Here is a 14,574-nt window from a genome sequence, read left to right on the forward strand (position 1 = left end):
AAATCACAGCTGCTGAGATCAAGGCCTGAGAGCCTCTTGGGGGCTGGAAGAATTGGAATGGAAAGCCCCACATTGGGGGTTGGCGGAGCTCCCAGTCCCACATGGCTCTCCTGTGCAATGCTGCATGTCAGAGGATTCCCAAGGGCACCCGCCAGCAGCCCCACACTGCCCCTCCCTGCCAGAGGGTGTGCGGGGTCCTGGGGCCACTTGACTTCTTAGGGGGGCTTTTATTTAAGAGCTGAGGGTGACTTAAGGTGGAGGAGAGAGGTGAGAGAAAATACAAAGAGGAAGTAAACGTGTGACTTTGAGAGCATCTAGGTAAGAGCAAGGCCTGGCCTCTTTTTGTTTTCCGTAATGTATCTTGTTTCATTTGCTTGGGTCCAAAATAAGGCCAATAACGAAACTTTTATTGAATATAAAATTCATAGGTTGGACTCTTGACAAGCCTGGTGTCACCATGCCTGAGGACAGGAAAAAGACAGGACTCATTCACGTCAATTGTAAATAAAGGGTAGGAACAAGGCTGATTTGCCTAGAGGTGCAAGTGGGCCGGCCCTGCGGTAAATGAAGAAGGCTGACCAACCATTCCTGTTTGCCTGGAGCTGAGAGGTTGTCCCAGGAGACAGGCGCTTCAGTGATGAAATCTGGAAAGTCCTAGGCGAAGTAGGAAAGGTTAGTCACAGCAAAATGGAGCCTCAGCTGAGTACAGCTGCCTCCACGCCCCAGCCCCTTCTGTGTGTGAGTTGGAATCCAGCTGCTGCTTGTGGAGCAGCTACAGACTGCCACATATTTACTTGAGTAGTTACCAAACCTGTCTAGGCCTCAGGTTGCTTGAATGAGAAATGGGGTTAATAGCAGCTATCACTCAGGGCTTTGCAGTGTTTCAGTGAGAAGACACAAATGTGCCTAAATGTTCACGATAATATCTATTACTCATGCAGTTCATTCAACGAATTTGTGCACATGTCAGGCACTGCTTTAGACCTAAGGAACAAAGACAAAAACCCTGGCCTTGTAGACGGAGATAAACAAATGTAGAACAAATATATCAAATAACCTATTCCAGGAGAGGACCTGTAGAGGGAAACAGTTGAGCAGGCCAAGGGGATCCCATGCGCTGGGGCAGAGACGTCCGCGTGAAATACGCTGGTCAGGGTTAGGGCGTTTGTCCGAAGACCTGAAGGAAGTGAAAGGACAAGCCCTAACTTGTGAAGGGAAATCTGAGAAAGAAAACAACATGTGCAGGGACCCTGAAATGGAAACGTGTCTGGTGCACACAGAGAATCGCCGGAAGGCTAGCTTGGCGGGATCTCGGCGAACAAGGCGGAAATGGTAGCACTCCCCAGGTGGGGAGCTGGGTGCTCACAAAGGGGGCCTCCAGGCTGGCACAGACTTCTACTCCGTTTCATTCCACGCGAAAGGGCAGACGAGTGCCACGGGGGGGTTGAAAAAGATCATTCTGGAACCAGAAGAAACTGAGGGCAGAAAGCTAAGGCTGGAAGCAGGAGGCCCATTGGACAGTCGCCGTAGCCTAGCTGAGAGACGGCCAGGGCTTAAACCAGCATGGGAGCATTGGGAGATGAGAAGTGAGGGGGACCTGGATGTATTTCGAAGGTAGAGATGATACATTTTCTGACTAAATGGGTATTGTAGATAAGAGAGAGAGAGGCGTCAAGGATGATTACGAGTCATTAATATGAGAACAGTGGGGCAGGGTTACCTCAGTGGAAATGAAAGTGTAAGTCGCTCAGTCATGTCCGACTCTTTGCGACCCCGTGGACTGTAGCCCGCCAGACTCCTCTGTCCATGCGGTTCTCCAGGCCAGAATACTGGAGTGGGTTGCCATTCTCTTCTCCAGGGGATCTTCCCAACCCAGGGATCGAACCCAGGTCTCCTGCATTGCAGACAGATTCTTTAGCATCTGAGCCACCAGGGAAGCCCTTTCAACTAGACTGGTGTTGAGTCTTTTGGCCTTTTGGCCTTCACTGGACTACTGGCATGTGATAACCTTCTGTATCTGATGTCTTGATTTACCCTCATAGTCGTCTACTCGCCCTTCTTATGGAGGGAATAGCATCTCCTCCCTTTACGTCGTAAATCCTGCTTTCTTAAGAAACATCCCAGCTAGATTAACAAGTATCAGAACTGTTTCTCAAGAGCAGGCCTAGCCATCCAGCACAGCAGTTCCAAGTTGGCACACATGTGTTATCTCAGGTCCCTGGGAGAAACACCCCTCACGGCCCTGTTCCCTAGCAACTCTGCCTCTGCCCGCCTGGGGATCGAGATGCCCTGCCCAGGAACACTCCTTTCCCAGGCTCTGGCGTTTCTTGCCTGCTGAGAACCGACTCCTCAGAGTGGTGGGGGCAGGGAGCCTCTGGCAAGCAGCCCGTGTTGCTTCTAGTGCTTTGGCCAACCCCCACCCCCACCCCCCGCCCACCCGTTCCCCTGCAGAGCTCTGCTGTGCCTCTCAGCTCTCTAGCCAGGGTCCTGCTCTTGGCCCCGAGGAGGCAGGAGGCCCTGGATAAGAGCATCAGGGGCCACTTCCCCAACCAGCTTCCTGCTTCTCTCTGCCGAGCGCTAGCAGGTAGAAGGAAGCAGTCTCCAGTCCCCATTCCACAATCGTGGGTGCCAGTTCACACCCCTGCTTTATCTCCAGGCAGGGTCCCCAGGTATATTTCGATACCTCTCCTGATGGTTTTTGTCTTTAGGGTGGAGGAATGGACCCTGCAAACAGTACTCCCTTGGGTACAGATTTTCCCATTTTCAAAATCCCTGTCTGAATGTCTTCCTTAGTTCTAACCCAGATCTCTTTCTTTGCCATTTAAAGTAAGGCGCTTGGGTCCTATTCAGTGGAGACAGAAGTCTGCCGGCCCCCAGTGTCCCTCTCCCCCCAGCGGACCAGCCCTTCAGTGTGGAGAGGGGTGAGGTCCTCGCATCAGTAGCCCGTCCTTTCCTTGCAGCTTCCAGGCATCTCCTCGTCCCGTGCCTCTGGGTAAAGCTATGTTAAGTGTCTCCATCCTCTGATTCTAACCCTCCACACTGCTGATCCTTTTTCAAGACAAAGGTTGCCTCACCCTGCCTGTGGGGAACCCATCAAGCAGTATAGCCAACAGCTAGTGCCAAACCAAGGCTATTCGCTATAAATGCGGCCTGGCATTAATGTAAATTATATGCGTTCTCCTCTTTCCTTAAAGTGTAACCCCTCCTGGGCGCATGAGAAGAGCCTAGGACTCTGGGAATAACTCTGCCTCTTATTCCCTCTGGGGCCGTGCCTGGACTCTGTGTGCACACTCACACGGGTATGTCAGCACACGTGTGTTAGTGGAGGGCGTGCTGCTGACCGCAGACTGAGCGCTGTCTGACTCTGCGCTTTCACCTCCACTGTTCTCTCTTTTTTCACTCTGAACGACAGTGCTTCTCCCAGTGCTTTGTCTAAGCAGTACTCGTAGCACTTAGTACATCTCCAAGTACGTAGTTCTTAGTAGAACAGTAGTACCTCTTAAAGATGTGTGTGTCTGTGTGTGATGGAATGGGACGGCTCTGTATGCCTAAAGGGGATGTTCGAAGCTGGAGTCTCATGAAGTCTGTATTCTGTTGATGTCCTGAAACCTCTGGAACTTGGAGTCAGGACAATTGGTTGGGCTCTGTCTCCTAGCCTCCTAGCATGACCTTGAGCAAATAGCTTATTCTTTATGGCCTTTTTGTGTGAGCCAGTAGGTAGAAGCCACCTCTTCTTTTAAATCATGGCCAGCATTTACATGTTAATATAAGAGGAAAATTCTGTGTCTCAGGAAACATTTTAATGTACTCTTAGAGCTGAAGCCTGGTGCAAACTCAGTGAGGAAGAGATGAAACTGTAGGTCTGGGTTAGCTTACCCTGGAGACCAAGAGAAGTGAGCAGCCCCTGTGACCAGCTTGTCTTCGTTTGCCCCCATTTCACACCTGCTGAGTCTGGGGAAAAGGAGGATGGTTGGTCACCCTAATTGGATCTCATATTTGGGCAGATTGGGAAGCAAGGGATCCTTTTCAAAGGGCTCTTTTAACTGCCTTCCTCCATCATTCAGCTCTTCCACGTTTTTCTTGCTCGTTCACTCCGCTCCTGTCTCTTTCTCAGGCCTATCTGGGAACCCTGCAGATCTGGAGAAACGTAAACAAGTGTTTGGACAGAACTTGATTCCCCCCAAAAAGCCCAAGACCTTCTTAGAGTTAGTGTGGGAAGCCCTCCAGGATGTCACGCTCATCATCCTGGAGATTGCGGCCATCATCTCCCTGGTCCTGTCCTTCTACCGCCCCCCGGGGGGAGAAAATGAACGTGAGTACCTTGAACAAACAAGCGTGACTCCCGTCTGGGCTCTTTCCACTGTCACTGAAAAGCACGTAGTGTGTGTTGACAAATTTTATTAGGTTGGTGCAAATATAATTGCAGTTTCAGAGCATGAATTTTAAAACATAACTAGTTTTAATAGGAACCATTACAATAAACACATTTTTGCCAATGAGAAACGTTCGTTTATTCCTGTAGTGTAAAAATCTGTGTTTCAGGATGCGACAAACTCTTGGGAAGCATTTTTCTGCATCCTTAGGATTGTGGAAGCATGTTCCCTGCAAAATGTTGTCGAGATGCTTGAAAAAGTAGTCAGTTGGTGAGAGGTCAGGTGAATATGGGCTTCCCTGGTGGCTCAGATGGTAAAGAGTCTTCCTGCAATGCGGGAGACCCGGGTTCGATCCCTGGGTCGGGAAGATGCCCTGGAGAAGGAAATGGCAACCCACTCCAGTATTCTTGCCTGGAGAATCCCATGGACAGAAGAGCCTGGTGAGCTACAGTCCTTGGGGTCACAAAGAGTCAGACATGACTGAGCTTTGAACTTTGAACATGGTGGATGAGGCAAAACTCTGTAGGCCAAATCGTTCAGCTTTTGAAGTGTTGATTGTGGAGAAGAATTGGGCCCTTTCTGTTGGCCGGTGCCAGCCGCAGGCGTTGGACTTTCCAGTGCATTGCGTTGATGTGCTGAGCATACTTCTCAGATGTAATGGTTTCTCCCAGATTCAGAAAAGTTTAGTGGATCAGACCGGCAGCAGACCATCAGACAGTGACCATGACGTTTTTTTGGTGCAAGTTTGGCTTTGGGAAGTGCTTTGGAACTTCTTCTCAGTCCACTCACTGAGCTGGTCATCTCCAGTTGTCGTGTAAAATCCACTTTTTGTCGCACATCCCAATCCAATCGAGAAATGGTTCGTTGTTGTTTTGTAGAATGAGAGAAGATGACACTTCAGAATGACGATTTTTTTGATTTTCAGTCAGCTCACGAGGCTCCCACTTACCGAGCTTTTTCACCTTTCCAATTTGCTTCACATGCCAAACAACCGTGGAATGGTCAACATTAAGTTCTTCAGCAACTTCTTGTTTAGTTGTAAGAGGATCGGCTTCAGTGGCGGCTCTCAGTTGGCCGTTGTCAGCTTCTGGCGGCCGGCCGCTACCTTCCTCATCCTCAAGGCTCTCATCCCCATCTTGGACCGCCACTGCCCTGCACGCTCGTCAGCAGTTCCTGTACCAGACATTACTGATGTTGCAAGTTGTCTCCACTGCTTTACAACCCATTTTGAACTCAAATGAGAAAAGCATTCAAATTTCCTTCTTATCTAACATCATTTCCATAGTCAGTATAAAATAAACAGCAAGAAATGTCATTAACAAAAAAAAAAACGTAAAGCAAGAAATGCACATTAAAATGATGTACAACATAACCACATTTATTAAGAACGTATTCCAGTAGCAAATGGCAAACTTCAATAATGCAAAAGCTGCAATGACTTTTGCACCAACCTAATAGCTTAAGTGTTGTGCGTGTGCCTGCCCCCCACCCCGTTATCTGAGTGGGTTCTCCAAAGGAAACTAAAAAGTAACTAGTAGGCTATTCTTCCAACTCATCCTGATTCCAAGGTCTTCCCCCACTTTCCTAGTAAATCCTTATTCAGAATGTTATGAATCCTCTGCCCTCTCTAAACCAACAAGGCCATGCACCTCAAAGTTCCCCCGTCCCCCACGCTGGGCATCACGGGAAATAGCAGTGGGAACTGCCATGCTGGGGTCATAAGGCCTCTCTATGTGTCTTGCCTGTAGTTTTCATTGACCTGTTTCATGCTGTTTAGTCATATGCCTTTTTTGGGTAAACATAAGTAGTTATATATTGGTGACGAGATGATGCCCAATCCTGCCGTCCTCTGCTATCTTCAGGATAGCTATTTTACCCGAGTTTTCTGTTCTTCTCTTCCCCTGGCTTTCTGTTCTGGGGAGTTATGGAAGCGCAACCCCCATTGTTAATGTCCGCAAGGACCCCTCGGTGACCCTTTTCTCTCCTTTCCCTGGGCTAGAGTGTGGTCTAGCCGTCACTAGCCCAGAGGACGAAGGGGAGGCGGAAGCTGGCTGGATTGAGGGTGCAGCCATCTTATTCTCGGTGATCATCGTCGTGCTCGTGACCGCCTTCAATGACTGGAGCAAGGAGAAGCAATTCCGGGGGCTGCAGAACCGCATCGAAAAGGAGCAGAAATTCTCCGTTATCCGGAATGGCCACATCATTCAGCTCCCTGTGGCTGAGATTGTGGTGGGCGACATTGCCCAAATCAAATACGGTGAGAGCTCTGTGGTTCTTTTCTCTTTTAGCTCTGTTTTTTACACCTGTGCCACCCTCCCTATCGGAGGGCTAGGTCCTTTGGCATAAGGGGGCTAGGAATTGCTGAGGACCCAAAAAGATAAGACCCAAATTGTGTTAGCTTCTAGGTTAGAGCTTAAGGAGGTTATGGAAAAGAAATTCAAAGAAAGCAGTAACTGAAACTGCCAAAGACTGTCAGACTGTACCCTGTGTGTCTTAGATTTCAAGTATGTAATATTCAGGCCATGGGAAGGTGTTTGGGGATCAGTAACTGTTTGAATTTATAATACCCAGAGCAGAGTTTTATCGCAGGTTGTCAGATGTGAAGTTGTCTTTCAGAGGTTCTCCAGGCTGTCCCGGGCCGTTGCCTACAGGCAGGACCCTGGGAGCAGCCCTGAGATGAGGCTGGATGGTCCTCACCTGCCCTCTCCCTGTCGGCCCTTCACCTCCATGTCCTAGGTGACCTGCTGCCTGCAGATGGGATCCTGATCCAGGGCAACGATCTCAAGATTGATGAGAGTTCTCTGACTGGGGAATCAGACCATGTCAAGAAGTCCTTGGAGAGGGACCCCATGCTGCTCTCAGGTGAGGCCCCGACTGCACCAGCGCCCAGCCCCCCTCCCCGCAGACACTCGGCCACAGAGACCTTGCCCTGTCTTCCGATCGTGCCCCGTCTCCTGCCCCAAGGCTCAGCGGGGGCTGTAGCGTGTCAGTGGGTTGAATACAAGGATATTAAGCAACCTAACAGAGGTTGTCCATGGAGCAGATGCTACAGGAGCCTGCGAAGGGCTCTGCTGGCTGGAATGGGTGGTGGGAAAGGAGCCTTACCCCAAAGCCGTTACACACATTGTTCTCCTTACCCCCACATTGCTTGCTCTTGATCTTTTCCTACTCTCTGCCAAGTATAACACCATGCATGGGAGAGGAAGGTAGAGGGATTGCTTTTTTCCAAGTTTATGTTTCACACCAAAGAATGGCCAGGTATTAAAAAAAAAAAATGAAAAAACTCTTCTCCCATCTTCTTTCTCATATAGGGACCCATGTAATGGAAGGTTCTGGACGAATGGTAGTGACGGCTGTGGGTATCAACTCTCAGACTGGAATCATTTTTACCCTCTTGGGAGCCAGTGAGGGGGAAGAGGAAGAGAAGAAGAAGAAAGGTAAGGGGCTTTCAGAAGAGCCTCTCCCCTCCCAGCCCCACGGACAGACTAGGAGAGGGAGCGGGTCTGGAGTGGAACACCTGGTTGGCAGACTCTGCAGGATGATGAGGACAGATCTCCAAACCCCTTGTTTAGCTAACGGTTTCATCCCTGACTCCCCACGGTGCTCTAATGAGAACCGGATCCGGCTCTGCTCTGCGGTCAGGTTGCACTGGTTCCTGCATTTACTGGTCGACTGTAAGAGAATGAGGTGGAAGGCCCGCGCAAACGGGCGAGCAGTGTGCTCTGGCTCCAGCCTTCACCACTTTCTTCTTCAGACACGGGGGGTTATACAAACCATCAAGGCGTCTTTGCCATTCACTTGTTCCTGAAAGCGAGAAAAGAGAGAAGGGAAAAGCAAAGGAGAAAAGGAAAGATATGCCCATTTGAATGCAGTGTTCCAAAGAATAGCAAGGAGAGATAAGAAAGCCTTCCTCAGCGATCAATGCAAAGAAATAGAGGAAAACAATAGAATGGGAAAGACTAGAGAGCTCTTCAAGAAAATTAGAGATACCAAATGCAAAGATGAGCACAATAAAGGACAGAAATGGTATGGACCTAACAGAAGCAGAAGATATTAGGAAGAGATGGCAAGAATACACAGAAGAACTGTACAAAAAAGATCTTCACGATGGTGTGATCACTCACCTTGAGCCAGACATCCTGGGATGTGAAGTCAAGTGGGCCTTAAGAAGCATCACTACGAACAAAGCTAGTGGAGGTGATGGAATTCCAGTTGCACTATTTCAAACCCTAAAAGATGATGCTGTGAAAGTGCTGCACTTAATATGCCAGCGAATTTGGAAAACTCAGCAGTGGCCACAGGACTGGAAAAGGTCAGTTTTCATTCCAATCCCAAAGAAAGGCAATGCCAGAGAATGCTCAAACTACCACACAATTGCACTCATCTCACACGCTAGTAAAGTAATGTTCAAAATTCTCCAGGCTAGGTGTCAGCAATACGTGAACTGTGAACTGCCAAATGTTCAAGCTGGTTTTAGAAAAGGCAGAGGAACCAGAAATCAAATTGCCAGCATCCGCTGGATCATGGAAAAAGTAAGAGAGTTCCAGAAAAACATCTATTTCTGCTTTATTGACTTTGACTATGCCAAAGCCTTTGACTGTGTGGATCACAATAAACTGTGCAAAATTCTGAAAGAGATGGGAATACCAGACCACCTGACCTGCCTCTTGAGAAATTTGTATGCAGGTCAGGAAGCAACAGTTAGAACTGGACATGGAACAACAGACTGGTTCTGAATAGGAAAAGGAGTACATCAAGGCTGTATATTGTCACCCTGCTTATTTAACTTATATGCAGAGTACATCATGAGAAATGCTGGGCTGGAGGAAGCACAAGCTAGAATCAAGATTGCTGGGAGAAATATCAATAACCTCAGATATGCAGATGACACCACCCTTATGGCAGAAAGTGAAGAAGAACTAAAGGGCCTCTTGATGAAAGTGAAAGAGGAGAGTGAAAAAGTTGGCTTAAAGCTCAACATTCAGAAAACGAAGATCATGGCATCTGGTCCCATCACTTCATGGGAAATAGATGGGGAAACAGTGGAAACAGTGGCTGACTTTATTTTTCTGGGCTCCAAAATCACTGCAGATGGTGACTGCAGCCATGAAATTAAAAGACGCTTACTCCTTAGAAGGAGTTATGACCAACCTAGACAGCATATTAAAAAGCAGAGACATCACTTTGCCAACAAAGGTCCGTCTAGTCAAGGCTATGATTTTTCCAGTGGTCGTGTATGGATGTGAGAGTTGGACTATAAAGAAAGCTGAGCACCGAAGAATTGATGCTTCTGAACTGTTGTTTTGGAGAAGACTCTTGGGAGTTCCTTGGACTGCAAGGAGATCCAACCAGTCCATCCTATGATGTTGAAGCTGAAACTCCAATATTTTGGCCACCTGATGCAAAGAGCTGACTCATTTGTAAAGACCCTGATGCTGGGAAAGATTGAGGGCGGGAGGAGAAGGGGACGACAGATGGTTGCATGGTATCACCGACTCAATGGACATGGGTTAGGATGGACTCTGGGAGTTGGTGATAGACAGGGAGGCCTGGCATGCTGCGGTTCATGGGGTTGCAAAGAGTTAGACATGACTGAGCGACTGAACTGAACTGTTCCTGAAAGAAGGAAAACAGAAGGCAGAAAGATAACAAACCAAGTCTGCACCTTTCCCTAAGCGTTCCTTCTCTTGGAGGAGAGAAGGATTTGTACTATTTGGCTGGAGGTGCATCTTGGGCTGTTTGGGGAGGGGCAGTTAATGAGAAGGCAACAAAGCTCATTCAGTTAGGAACCAGCCTGTTTCTGCAGCTGCCTTCAGAGTGAGTAAGGAGGCTTGCCTGGTGCTGGTGAGCTGACATGGAGGCACCTTGCGCGGCCTTTGCCACCAGGTGGAAACAGTTCAGACCTCTCACTCCCTAACCCCCACCCCATTTCTCCAAGTGGTTTGACTCAAGCCAGAAGCACCTCCTAACAGCAACTGTGCTCCAGGAGAAAGCAGCTCAGAAGGGGGTGTGCACTCCCCTGCATGAGTGGCCTGGTCCATACCCCAGGGATTTGTGAGCGCCTCTAATAAAAATGGGGATAAATAGAGGTGTGAGCTTCCTTTACATCCCCTTCACTGCAACTCAGACCCTTTGATGTCGCCCTTTTAGGCTCTGAACAGGACCGGCAAATTGGATATCTGATCTCTGAATAGTCATTTTGGGTCCCCACCCCATTTTTTTCTTTCTTGTTCAAACAGGTAAAAAACAAGGAGTCCCTGAAAATCGCAACAAAGGTAACCTTTCCACTCACTCATTTACCATCTCTACCTGCCCACACTCAAACCAGACCTTTCCAGGCCATCTGCCTTCCCTCTCTTCCTCTCCATAAATCTGTTATCTGCTCCTGTGGCCCAGATGCCTCATCCTGAGGACGGTGCAGAGATCTGGGGGTGGTCCCAAGCTGCCAAACCCAATCTAAGGTGGGACGCAGCACCCTCTGCTGTTAGCTCAAGGGGCCTTCTGTCAAGATTTCTCTCGGGAAGCCTGTGTGGTGATCTGCTCTTCCCAGGGTGCTGACCTTGCTTCATTGCCCTTGGCCAGAGTTAAAGAGCAAGGATCGTTAGTCTCTGGGTTGGAAGTCTGCAGGGTCCTTATGGGGGAAGGGGTTAGGATGGGCAGTCCCTGCACCCTCTTCTTCCTCTTTTGGTGCTGTCTTCCCATCTAGATCCCTTCTCAGCTAGTCTTCTCTGGGGTGCAGAGAGCCCTTTCTCTGTAACCTCTTTCCCCACTTCTTTGTTCTCTCCACAGTCTGTTTTCTTCTTCCTAATTTGATGTGTGTTTCTTTTTTGGTGGCTGTGTTTACATCCTGTTTCTGTCTTATTTGTGAGTCTGACAGCAGAGACAATCTCTCAGGAAGGGCACCTAAGCAAAGGAGCAGAGCTCTTCAGGGTGAAGCTGGAGGGGTGCTGGGGGCCAGCAGGAACTGCTCTCTTGAGACAGCTCCTGGAGCCTTTTTCCTTTCATAAAGACATCACATTGGAAAACTAGGGCTCAACAAAAGTAATTCTTAAATTTCAGATCTCTTTAACTCTTCTTTTGAAAGCAAAATGGATTTCTATGTCTGTCTTTATCCCTGCCTTCTCTTGTTCCAGAGAGTCCCTCATACCAACTTCTTCCCTTAGGGAAAGGTACTTTGTACCTCCCTACCTTCATCAGACAGGGGAGAAAGGAGATTTCCTTCCCCTATTGCTCAACTAACATAAGCGAGAACTGGAAAATACCCTGTGTCTGGGGTCTGTGTTTCTTCTATGAAAGTCTATATCTACGTAGAGAGAGAGGGGAACCTTTTAAAGAGCCAACTAAGACCCTAATGTGTTTCCCATGTGGCTCAGTGGTAAAGAAACTGCCTGCCAATGCGGGAGATGTGGGTTTGATCCCTGGGTCGGGAAGATCTCCTGGAAAGGGAAATGGCAACCCACTCCAGCATTGTTGCCTGGGAAATCCCATGGACAGAGGATCCTGGTGGGCTACAGTCCATGGGGTCACAAAAGAGTTGGACACGACTTAGCAACTAAACAACAAGACCCTTATGCTGTAGGAACATTTATCAACCTTCCCCTTCAGCCCCTTTCTGCAGTAAAGATTCACTGATTTAAGCACTGAATTCTAGGAAGGATGGCTGTTGGTAATAGCACTGACTGGCAGGACAAATCCTCTTGCTGGAACAAACCTGGCTCGGGGCTCTGAGACAGTGCCAGGAAGCTGCCACTGGAGAGGAGAGCCATCCATTTCACCTGCAGTTGTTAAGATACCGTTCCCAAGGCCCTAAGAGAAGGCCAAGCTCCCTGAGGTCAGATCTGATGCCAGAGGTCCAAGCTGTGTTCCAGAAGCAGACAGAACGGTGTGTTAGCTTCCCCTTGCCTACTACTCGGGCTGCTGCCTTGCCTGCTGACCTGTCCTCTTCGTGTGTGCACCCTAGCAAAGACCCAAGATGGAGTGGCCTTGGAAATCCAGCCACTCAACAGCCAGGAGGGGATCGACAGTGAGGAAAAGGAGAAGAAGGCCGCCAAGCTGCCCAAAAAGGAGAAGTCCGTGCTGCAGGGCAAGCTGACCCGCCTGGCTGTCCAGATTGGGAAAGCTGGTGAGTAGGCGGGGACTTCTCAGTGTGTCCGTCAGTCTTCCTCTGGGTCCTCGCCACTTTGACTGCCTCCTTTCTGTACCAACCAGGCCTGGCAGGAAGGAGCCGAAAATTCCAAGTGGCTGGTGCAGTTCAAGAATCCATGTCCCTCCCTGTGACTGTTGGACCCTTGGCTTTAGCAGAGAGACATGTCTTCCTATTTAGAGATAAAGGCCCCAAACAAATGGGAGGTTAACATTAGCAAGAAGGAAGACTTTAATAACTGCTCACCTGCTCAAGTATTGGCTTGGAAATTCCTGAAGGGTAGAGAAGGCTGCTGTTGGCTGGGAGCAAGTCTCTAGCATAGGAATGGCCAGGCACAGGGCAATCAGTTCAAAATGAGGACTGGAAGGCAAAGGAAGACAATGATTAAAGAGGTGCTTTGCAGAGCAGAGGTCACTAAAGGTACTCCTGTGCGTTGTGAGAGGAAACAGCTTCTCCATGCCTGACTCTGGAGAGGGTGGTGGGGAGGGGGCGGGGAGGGACAGAGCTGAAAGAGGCAGCGAAAGGAAGATTGCTCCCTCAGCGGGTATCTCTCCAAACAGTCTCCTCCCCCTGTTTACTTCCTGACTCCACCTCTGTGTTCACCACAGAGTCTAGCCCAATGCATCTCTCCGTGTACCGTTCACCTGGGACCTTGTTACGGTGCAGATTCTGACTCAAGCAGTCTGGGTGGGACCTGCGTTCCTAACAAGCCCCCGGGTGGGGCCCGCGCTGCTGCTCTGCTGAGCACATAGTGAGAAGCAGGGACCTGCGGCGATCCACTTGAGCATTCAGCTCCTCGGTCACATCAGCCTGTTTCAAGTGGTCGGTCACCACATGTGGCCAGTGGCTCCCTATTGGACAGTGCCAACAGAGAACATTTTGAACACCACAGAGTTTACAGAGCGTCAGCCTGGCCTGGCCATTCAGCTCCAGTACCCAGCTAATTTTGACCACCATGAAACCCCTTGCAAAGAGACAATAGATGAACAAGAAAAAGAAGTATGAAATCAAATCATTGAGCCTGGCACACAGGTTTGAAGCATTAAACACTTCCTGCCTCAGACCTCCTGCTGTGCTCCTAATCCCCACCTTATTCTTTAGGGAGAACAGGCCACTGAGGGCTGTCAGTGGTGTCTGTGAACTTCCCACATCAAGCGAGGCCAAGGACCAGAAGGAAGCAAGGGAACGCACTACCCTGAGAGTGAAGGCCTTCCTGAAGTTTGCACCCTCGCTTGGTGCCATGCTTATCCTGACCCTGAACATGCCTTCACTGATATAATCACCTCTAGCCTTGCTCTGATTTCCCTGAATCATTGGGCTCTCGGGAAAAGCAAAGATACGAATCAGAAATCAGAACTCTTCCCGGTTATTGTGCCACAGGTAGACCCAGGTGCCCAAGTATTGATGCCCCAGCTCTCAGAGTAGCCAGGCAATACGTAACGGCAGTTGGAGCCCCAGGCCAGTTGTTTTCTGACCCAGAGCTTATTCTTCCATTATAGGATGTGTAGGATGAGCAACTGTGGCAGTTGGCTTGAGACCTTCTCAATTTCAGTTCTGAAAGTCCCACAGCCCAGGAAACTGCTCAGTCTCTCAGGCAAACCAGGATGGTTGGTCCTCCTCTGGTGTGCCATACTAACACCTCCCCGTGCCTTCATCTCCTCATAAAAGAGGATGATAATAGTAACGTATCTCGCAGGGTTGTTGTGAGGATTAATGAGTTCCTACCTGGAAGTGCTTGCCTGGCTCATAGTAAGCACTGCCCGGACAGTTGCCGTTGTTGTCATCTTCTGTCTGTGCCACGTCAGGAGGAAGGCTGGGAGGCACACTTCTAAGGGTTAGTTATGTAGGTGTTGTGCTAACACCATAGGGCACCACTGTGAACACGTGAATTGCCTGACATTCTCAGTCTACTAGAGAAAAAGTCAATAAACTGCTAAGGAAAGAGGTAACAGTAGTCACTACATTATGATTTCTGGGAAGATAGTAGCTCTGAGATAGAATCTTAAAATGCTGTTTTTGGAAAACTGTACCAACCCCCTTATTTATAAATGAGGAAAT

General features: G+C 49.1%; 1 protein-coding gene across 7 annotated transcripts in view; it reads left to right on the forward strand.

Moving 5' to 3' along the window:
• Positions 1-14,574, forward strand: part of ATP2B4 (ATPase plasma membrane Ca2+ transporting 4) — a 102,615-nt gene that overhangs the window by 56,127 nt on the left and 31,914 nt on the right. For 4 of the 7 annotated variants that reach the window (XM_024976047.2, XM_024976051.2, XM_024976041.2 and 1 more), the window contains exons 3-8: positions 4,115-4,312; positions 6,373-6,630; positions 7,110-7,235; positions 7,685-7,810; positions 10,613-10,648; positions 12,334-12,495. In XM_024976047.2, coding sequence (XP_024831815.1) covers positions 4,115-4,312; positions 6,373-6,630; positions 7,110-7,235; positions 7,685-7,810; positions 10,613-10,648; positions 12,334-12,495 — 906 coding nt within the window. 7 annotated transcript variants of the gene reach the window in all.

This window comes from Bos taurus, chromosome 16 (assembly GCF_002263795.3).
Source record: "Bos taurus isolate L1 Dominette 01449 registration number 42190680 breed Hereford chromosome 16, ARS-UCD2.0, whole genome shotgun sequence".
In the NCBI taxonomy this organism is placed as follows: Eukaryota; Metazoa; Chordata; class Mammalia; order Artiodactyla; family Bovidae; genus Bos; species Bos taurus.